Consider the following 10061-nt stretch of genomic DNA (forward strand, 5'->3'; position numbering starts at 1 on the left):
GAGGGGGATCTAGTGGCCTGTTACAAACTAGTCAGAGGGGACCAGCAGGCACTGGGGAAGTCCCTGCTCCCCCAAGCACTACCAGGAGTGACTAGAAATAATGGTCACAAGCTGGCAGAGGGTAAATTCAGATTAGACATCAGGAGGCGCTACTTCACTGTCAGGGGGGCTAGGATCTGGAACCAACTTCCAAGCCAGGTGGTGCTGGCTCCTACCCTGGGGGTCTTTAAGACAAGGCTTGACAATCACCTTGCTGGGGTTGTTGGACCCCAGTACCCTTTCCTGCCATGGCAGGGGTTTGTACTTGATGATCTGCTCAGGTCCCTTCCAGCCCTACTAACTATGAAACCCTTCTTTTGTTCCAGAATCTCATTAATCTCTGGGCCCTGTTTCTGTCCTGGGAAACTACATGTCCAACATTTAATGGAAGTTTGACAAATTTACATTTGTCCAGTGCTCACTTGAGCGCCACAGCTTCTAGCCTATCTAAGACTTTCATCAGTCTCCCCTCATGTCCCTCAAGGGTTCTGCCAAACACAATAAAATTGGCAAGGTAAACAAGAACTTTTGTCATGTTCATATCTCCCACCACACTCTCACTAACTGCTGAAAGGTGGATGGGGCTCCTGAAATTCCCTGTGACATCTTTTTGAATTGGTAGAACCCTAAAGGGCAAATAAAAGCAGTTTTTTCCTTATCCTCATGCCATAGGAGAATCTGATAATAGCCACTGTGTAAATCCAACACTGACAACTACTGGCTCCCAACTAAACAATCCAGGGTGCCTTCTATATGTGGCACAGTATATTGATTGGCAGTTGTCCTACCATTCAAAGTACTATAGTCTATACACATTTTCCAGTTTTCTTTCTCACAATCACTATTGGGGAAGCATACAGGCTTCTTGATTCTTAATGATTCCATTGTCCATCACATCTTCTATTTTGGCAAGCGCGATCCTCCTTGATCATTCATGAAATGGTCTAGTATCTTGTAGCTGTATGTGGTACTCTACCCCTTGGCCAACCCCCACATCCCATTCATGGAGCGAGAAGACTTTGGGCCTAGTTTCTGCTGTAACTGGGCCTTCCACTTCAGGAGCACCAGTGAGTATCCAAAATAAAACTGGGTGGGGTCCAACTCCCCCCCCACCTTTAGTGGGACACAGTAGTGGCAGGGCCACGTTTACTTCCTTCAGGTCAGCCACTTTTTGCCCAGGTTCCACAAAAAGGTTCTGCCCTGAGGGGTTGACTACCAGCACCAAGATCTCCCATGGTGCTGCTTTCCTGAGCAGGATTACACCACTGAGGACCAGCATTCTCTTAAGCAATCCCTACCAGCACACAGGTTCCAACACTGCCAGCACTGGCACTTAGTATGCAGCAGCTGGCTGCTTTGGGCAGGCACTCGCTCATGGGCAACACAAGTGTAGTGTAACACTCTAATAGTAGAGTCCCCTTTCTTCAGTGGCTGGTTCTCAATCTTTTGATATGCCACAGCACATAGGGCATGCATCTTAAGGGTCACTGAATATTGTTTCCCAGCTTCTGCTTACAATACCCTCTCAGGATCTGAAATAGGCTGGAGTTAGTCCCCACTATGATTGAGGTCCCCTGCATCCATTTGGGATCTGGACACACCAATGCCGCAGTGCACACTTCTCTTTTAACAGGCATGACACCTTCAAGGGACTTGAGGTGAGCTATTACATGTCCACTATAGGCGTAGGCTTCATGACTCAGACTGCAGAGACCTAACCCTGTCAGTGATTGCAGGGGCAGATGTTTTAGGTGTTGGTCATAAAAGGAACAAAATATGATTGTCACCTGCAATCCACTGTCCAGGACAGCTGTGTACTGGTACTGTTGTCCCACCACCATTACAGGTACCTCTGCTCTGGGGCTGACCAGTCCTGGGGGAAATTGCTGGGGTTACTCAGGGACCTGGGAGCTGAAACATATTGGGGTAGCAACCTGATGTAGCTGTGAGCCATATGATGCTGGAGTGGCCGGGAGTGGGCAGGAAAGCAGGGAAATGGCAGCTACAGGTGGGTGGGCGGAGCGAGTGGCAGCGAGTGGGTGACAGCTGGGTGGGAGCATGAGGCCCATGTTGGTGCCCTGGGACCAGGGCCAGCAGGGCTTGGAGTGGTGCAGCAGGAACATGGAGTCCAGCACCAGCTGCGTTGGTGGGGGGACAAGGTTCCCGCAGGACTCCTGCTGCCCTGCTTTGGGCCCTGCTGGCACTTGCCCTGAGACACCAGCATGGGCCCCACGCTCCCACCCAGCTGACGCTGCACTCCATGTGCCCGCTCACTGCCACTTGCCCCTCCCTGTAGCTGCCATTTCCCTGCTTTCCAGCTGCTCCATCACCACGTGGCTCCCGGATGCATGGCCTTGACTGAAGGACTCGGCAGGAACCAGCCCAGTCTCGAGGACTGGGCCAATTGCCCATGGTCTCCCCTGCCACCTCCACCACCCCCGTTCTTATCTGAGTTTCCCTCCTTGGTAGAGGGAGGCAGGAACAGCCCCAGGGCCCCAGGCCAGACAGCCCCAGTCTCTAGTAGGCAGAGGCTTCCGGTTGAAGGTGGGGGGTGGAAGGGGGCCAAGGGTGGGGGGGGCTGTATGGGCCTTGCTGCTAAGCTGCTGGGTCCTGCTTCAGGCTTCCCTTGGGTCCTACTGCCCCTGGCTCATGTCATCTTTGACAGGCAGCCAGGAGCAAATATATATTAATTTTCTAAATTTTTAAGGGGCCTCACGGGCTGGATAGAATGGCCTGACAGGCCGAATCCAGCCATGGACTATATTTTGCCCACCCCTGCTCTAGCTGCTTATCCCTTTGCAGCCAGCCTTTGTCACTCCAAGAATTGTTTACTACTGCTTTTTCCTCTTAAAGTAACAGGAGCCCCCAGGCTCACCGTTACACTGAGGCACATAATATTTGCATTGGTCTCCTATAATAAGCATTTTTTATTGATTGTCTTCTCTTTTGACACAATCCTATTAAATTAGAAATTGCTTGAAATTTTTCCACCTTAAAATCCTGAGCGGGGGATTACTTTTGCAGAATGTCCTTGGTTATCAAACCTCTGTTATCTGAAGAGCAACTGACTTGAAACAGTTAAAGTGCATTGAGTATAACATCTCTGAATTTGATAGAGAACTGTAACTTGTAAATGTCTGTACGGTATAATCTTATCTTGTAAGCTTTATTTAATACAATACTGTATAACTTCATAAATCCAGCATGCTTGGGACTGAGCACCTGCCAGAAATTTGAAAATTCCATTTTTTTAATCTGGAGCGGCGGCCGATCGTGAATTGGGGGGTGGGGGAGGAGCAGTGGGGGGGAGTAGTGGCAGCCAGTCCCAGAGCAGAGACCAGACGCAGAGCGGGGTGGTGGATGGCAGCGGCAGCTGCTGCATGCAAGCTTCCCCCACTGCATCTGCAGGGGAGCAGTGGCCAGTCCTGGAGCAGCGGCCTCACACAGAGTGGCAGCGCAGGGTGGTGGATGGCGGCAGTAGCCACTGCATTCAAGCTTCCCCCTCCACATCCAGGAGAGCAGAAGGGGAAGCTTTAAAAGTGCTGGATTTTTGAGAATTCCAGATTTTCAGTATCCAGATTATGAGGTTATACTGTATTATATCTTCATTCTTAGGTTTCACACAGTACATTTTAACTGTTTCCTTTACCCAGATACAATCAGCGATCCAAACTGCTTTCCAGCAGGTGCTTTTCAAAGGGGTTTGGATAACTGAGAACATACTGTACTCCAAACACTTCTGAAAATTATCCAGGTTGTTTCTAGCACCAAAAAAAAGCAAACTGAATGTTTTAGAGTTCAAAATCTTCCTGTGAATCTTTCTGTGCTCTCTTGAATCTTTCTGTGCTCTCTTGGATTGTGCTTTTTAGGGAATGACTGCACTTCACTGGGCTGCTTTCCATAATCGGCCCCAACATGTGCAAATACTGTTGCAGAAAGGAGCAGATCTAACTCTGGTGGACAAAGACTTTAAAACAGCTCTTCACTGGGCAGTACAGGTAGGAGATAACTACCAGTATGTCATCAGTGCACCACTTGAACTACACAGATGGTTTTATTTTCTGAAATTTTAAGCAAGTCACAGAACATCAGAACAGAAGAATGGCATTTCTGTTTCCAAGTGGGCAAGATACAGGGCACAGGTCTGTATCTAATTGCAACTTTGCCAATTTAGCCTGGTCCAGGATTGAGCCCTCCATTTTTACAGTAAAGCATCATTTTTTATCAACAAATATTCAGTTTGGGCTTGCTTCTCATAGGTGTCAAGCACTATTACCTAATGTAGTAAAGCACTTATGTCATTGGGACTATCTGTGTGCTTCACATTTAGCTGGTACTCAAGTATTCTACTGGATAGGGGCTAGAGTAACAATGATTCAGTGCAAAACGAGAGCAGCTTAAGATCATTCAAAATGAAATAGCCTAAGTATGTAAAATAGCAAACATGTCATACTGGGATAATGTTTTGAGGGGCCAAAGCCTCATTTCTATGAAAATCCCAGCTTCTTTAAGGGAAGTGTCCTGTTAAACACTCTTACTGTCAAACAACGTATGGCATATTGCTTCAGGGCAATCACTGGACCCTTTAAAGGTCTCTCCTTCCCATCACAAAAAGTACCAAAAAACTGTAAAGCTGTTGAAAAATTGAGGGAATCATTAAAGTTACACTGTTACACTATGACTTATGAATAGATCCAGTATGACACTTTTGAACTAGGGATGTAAATACCAGTTAAAATATCTGTTTAACCTGTTGTAATTACAGTTGTTAAATGATTAACTGGTATGGCAACCCCCAGCCTGGCCCATGTGAGGCTGCTCTGGCCCAGCCTGCAGGGCACCTCTGTCCAGCCCTGCTACTTGCGGGCCATTTCCACCACCCTGAGGTGGGGTAAGGACTCAGCAACTCCCCAGGGTTGTACCTCGTGTTAAGCTGGGTAGAGTAGGGAAAACGGGGAGTGCCTAATAGCTAGGCTCTGCAGGGTGGGGAGCACAGTCCAGCAAGGAAAGAGGGGAAGGGAAGCCATGTGGTGCTGCAGCAGGAACCGGAAGGTGGCAGGCAAAAAGGAGGGAGAGGTGAGGAGGGGGGCAGAAAGAGGGGGGAATTTTACCTACACCTAGGGTCTACAGACCCCAGTGCAGCTGCTTGCAACCTCTCTGCTGCCTGCCTCAAGCAGCCTGGGCTCATGGTGGGTGGCAAGAACCTGCTGGAGCCCGGCTACTCGTGGCAAGTGGCAGGGAGGCTGCAAGCAGCTGCACTAGGGCCTGTGGAGCCTAGCTATAGGTACTAGTCCTTGCTTCCATTCCTCCCTCCCTCCCTCTCTCCCACCTGCCCTGCCACCTTCCAGTTCCTGCCAGAATACCATGTGGCTTCCCTCCTTCTCTTCCCCCACCCCCCACTTCCCTGAGAGACTGTGCCCCACTCTGTGATAAACTATAACCGGTAAGTTATAACCAGTTATCATTGGGCTCATGGGTTAAACTATTAATCATTTAACCATTCACATCCCTACTTCTAACTGTGACTAATCTTCAGCATCCTAACCTTTTTCATTTAATTTTGCCAACTTAAACCATGACAACAAGCCAAACAAGAAACAAAGAACGATCACAAAATATATATCTCATTTTAACATCTATAAAAAAAACAATCTGCCTCTGTTTACTTATTTTCTGGAGCAAACCTCTCCCATACAGAGCATCCACAATGGATTCAACATTTTTGTCTTCCTAGTATAGGATGCAGCTGATGCTTCAATTACTTTGTCACCATTTATTACTTTCACAGCATTTATTCTCTGATTTCATATATTTTCTGCTCAGCTTGAACTTGTGTTGCATCTTTTGATTTTGCCTGGGTATTTTGAAGAGATCAGTTCCACCAGCTCTCAGGCATTTCTTGCGTATTTAGTCTAGTGCAGGCTCCACCCAGCCGACATTCTGGGCCAGGTGAAATCTGGAGGGCCCTGTGTTCTAGCTATTTGGAAAACCAGTCTATTTTACAGTAAGGCAAAACAAAAGCTTATCTCTACATATCCCCCTACACTTTCCTATAGAAACAATAAATAGGCAACATAAAACTGTGGGTGACAGAACACTGCAGAAAAGCTCACCCCCTCCTGTGGGTCACAAATCCCATACCCACTCCTTTCAAGTCACCCACGCACAGCTGCCCAGAAAGCAGAGGTTACTTTTCCAGCTTGCCTCAAAGCAGAGGAAGTGTGCAGGGGAGATTCATTTTCCACTGCTGGGATTTGTTCTGAGGTGCTTCATAGGAAACTTTATGAGCACAGCTTTACGAGCACTCGTGGTGCTCTAGCAAGGTGCCAGAGGACTGGAAGAGGGCCGATGTGGTCCCCATTTTCAAAAAAGGGAGGAGAGAGGACACAGGATACTATAGGCCTGTTAGTCTTACCTTGGATCTGGAGAAGCTCTTCGAAAAAATTACCCAGGAGCACATCTGCGAGGGACCAGTAGGGGAGTGTATGCTCAGGGGCAACCAACATGGGTTCATCAGAGGCAGGTCCTGTCAGACCAACCTGGTGGCCTTCTATGATCAGGTCACTAAATCCTTGGATGCAGGCGTCACGGTGGACATATTCTTTATGGACTTCAGAAAAGCCTTTGACACTGTCTCTCACCCCATTCTCATTTAAAAAATGAGGTGACTGTGGTGTCAATCCCTACACAGTCAGATGGGTTGCCAATTGGCTGGAGGGCTGTACCCAGAGAGTGGTAGTGGATGGGTCTTTTTCGACCTGGAGGGATGTGGGCAGTGGGGTCCCCCAGGGCTTGGTCCTCGGGCCTGCGCTATTCAACATCTTCATCAGCAACTTGGACAAGGGGGTGAATAGCACCTTGTTCAAATTCACAGATGACACTAAGATGTGGGGGGAGGTGGGCACGCTAGAGGGGAGGGACAAGCTGCAATCAGATCTGGACAGGTTACAGGAGTGGGTGGATGAGAACAGGATGGGTTTCAACACTGACAAGTGCAAGGTGATGCACCTGGGGAGGAAGAACCAGCAGCATGCCTTCAGGCTGGGGAGCTCCCCTCTCACCAGCACAGAGGGAGAAAAGGATCTTGGTGTCATTATTGACTCAAAGATGAACATGGGCCGCCAATGTGGGGATGCAGTCAGGAAGACTAACCGCACCTTATCATGCATCCACAGATGCATCACGAGCAGGTCCAAGGAGGTGATCCTCCCCCTCTGTGTGACCTTGGTCAGGCCCCAGTTGGAGTACTGCATCCAGTTCTGGGTGCCGCACTTCAGGAGGGATGTGGACAACATGGAGAGGGTCCAGAGGAGGGCCACTCGCATGATCAGGGGGCAGCAGGGCAGGCTCTACGAGGAGAGACTAAAGGGACCTGAACCTATTCAGCCTCCACAAGAGGAGGCTGAGAGGGGATCTGGTGTCTGCCTATAAACTTGCCAAGGGAGACCAGCAGGCAATGGGAGAGTCCCTGTTCCCCCGAGCACTACCGGGAGTAACAAGGAACAATGGCCGTAAGCTGACAGAGAGCAGATTCAGGCTGGATATCAGGAGGCACTACTTCACAGTCAGGATGGCTAGGATCTGGAACCAACTTCCAACGGAAGTGGTCCTTGCTCCTACCCTGGGGGTCTTTAAGAGGAGGCTAGACAGTCACCTAGCTGGGGTCATCTGACCCCAGCATTTTTTCCTGCCCCTGGCAGGGGGTCGGACTTGATGATCTGCTCAGGACCCTTCCGACCCTACTAACTATGAAACCATACTCCCACCTCCATTCTTCAGCCCCTGTGGTATGGAGTCTATAGTGTGGAAATTATAACTTAAAAATCTGAGCCTGTAGTTTTTTGTCTGCCTGTTTTTACCTCCTATGATGTGAGCTTAGCCATGGAAAAATATTTTTACAGCCATTGTTATCTACTTCGCTTAGTAAAAGAATTAATGTTGGCATAAATTGCCCTGTATAACTGACCTCAGATGGAAGCAGGCCTGTCACCTGTGCAAGATGAAGCCTTGGCTTGTCTAAAGTTCTTGCCAAGCCAATATCCCTGGTTAGATGGGGAATGTGGGTTATTCCCTCATTCTGATATCTGATGTCTAGGAGACTCTGAACATGCTCAGCAGCCCTTTCCCTCACCAATTTTTCCTCAAAATCTCAGAGTTGAAACCAGGGCTGTATTGTGGAGGATGCAGTGTTAGGAAATATCTAATAAGCTTCTTTTAAAGTTGTTGAAATGGGGATATGTTTCCTTTAAGAACTGTACTTAACCTCTTCAGAGTACAAGAGGCCCATAGAGCTCCCAGAGTAGCAGCTGCAGGGGTTGCTTTCAGCTGAATTAGAGCCTTGTTCTTGTTTTCATGAAAAAACAGAGGCTGGAACATCTGGCATGTTAATGAGACCTGTTCCAGAAATCACAGAAAAGAGGCAGTGTGTGTACATTGTACTAATATGTGGGCCAGGAACTATGGAAATGACCCATGAAAACCTTTACCCACAGTTCAAATTATAAGAAGTGTCCAAGCCTAGGCTTTCAAAAAACCCACATCCAGGTCTGAGATTAAACAAATGCAGACTTTGGTCCTGTTTCCCTTACTAGAATTCCAGTCACAGGCAGGCCTTTCTTACAGCGAGGCTGGCTGAATGGGAATAGTAACACTGACATAGCTGCGTAAGTTTAAACAGTTCAAATACAGCTATGGGCACCAAAGTGGCCCTACAATATGCCAATCTTTTGGTGCACCACCTGGAAGAAGAATTCCTCAAGAACTGTACCGTCAGACACAAGCTACCCAAGATATATAGATGACATCATCATTTGGACCAAAAACCTGGAATCTGTGATTGATTTCCATCATAAATTTAATAATACAAACCATCATATACAAGAAACTTATGGACCAACATACATATTATTTACACAGAACCAGCAGTCACCATAAACAGACCAAGAAAGCTGTAATATACTACCAAGCCCTCCGATACCACCAACTTTGCACTAAGGAGAACACCTGAGATTGTCATCTCACAAATGTCAAAAGGACTTTCACTCAACAAGAACAGTCCTCCAGAGAGACAGGTCCCACTTTTGAAAGAGCCACCTGGATACCATGTGAAGTATTGTTGCAGTACAAAAAGAAAATTCCCACAAATCACACACCTTTAGTTATGACATACCATCCTTCCCTGGAATCTATACAGACGACCCTCACACCATTGCAACCCATACTAGAAGAAGACCCAGTTCTTAAAGAGATCTTTTCAGAACCACCCATCCTAGCTTTTAAACAGGCACTGAACCTCCCCAACCTTTTCACCAGAAGCAAACTTCCTGTGGCCCAAAGCATATTGACTGTGCATGCCAGGACAAAAAATGTAAAACTTCTCCCCATACCTAAAGAAGGGTGCCTGTGCCCGAAAGCTTGCTAAGAAACTTTTCCAACAATTCAGTTGGTCTACATGAGCACGGCTACAACCAACACCCTAGTTCAAACTTCTGGCATCCATGTCCTGCATCAGAGTAAAAATTGTCTCAGCCTGGTTTGAAACTGAGGTATACCATATTGGTGCAAGTGTGTCTATGCTGAGAGATTGCACTGGTATAGCTACGCGAGTGTTACTGGCCCAGTGCCAGCGTAGCAAGCCACAGAAGGGAATCAGACATAGAGTATTTTCACATGTGCAATTTGAGTACCTAGAAATTGAAAATGAGGTAATTGAGGACAGACTGTACTTAATCTTGCATTAGGGCAATACAGGATACAAGCACCAGACAGGTGATTTCCTGGAAACCTGGTTGAGTCAGGTCATCTCCAGCTCCCCACCCTGGCCAGCAGACTGGTCCGTTATGGCTGTGGAATGCAAGCCACGCTATTTGTGTGAGCTCCCACCTCAGCATGCTCTTCCTCCAGATCAGCCAAAAGTTTTCTAAAAATGCCTGCTAATATTCAGCCTGACCAACACACACACACACACACACACACACACACACACACACACACACACACACACACACACACACAGAGCCACA

At 47.7% G+C, this 10061-nt stretch overlaps 1 protein-coding gene across 1 annotated transcript in view; it reads left to right on the forward strand.

Annotated features, from left to right (window-relative positions):
* The window catches only part of ANKRD55 (ankyrin repeat domain 55), a 119588-nt gene that overhangs the window by 67155 nt on the left and 42372 nt on the right, over positions 1–10061 (forward strand). Inside the window, exon 6 of the mRNA XM_019517841.1 lies at positions 3909–4037. Coding sequence (XP_019373386.1) covers positions 3909–4037 — 129 coding nt within the window. The remainder of the gene's footprint in view (positions 1–3908; positions 4038–10061) is intronic.

Source organism: Gavialis gangeticus, unplaced genomic scaffold, assembly GCF_001723915.1.
Source record: "Gavialis gangeticus isolate Ggan-Ray unplaced genomic scaffold, GavGan_comp1, whole genome shotgun sequence".
Classification (NCBI taxonomy): domain Eukaryota; kingdom Metazoa; phylum Chordata; order Crocodylia; family Gavialidae; genus Gavialis; species Gavialis gangeticus.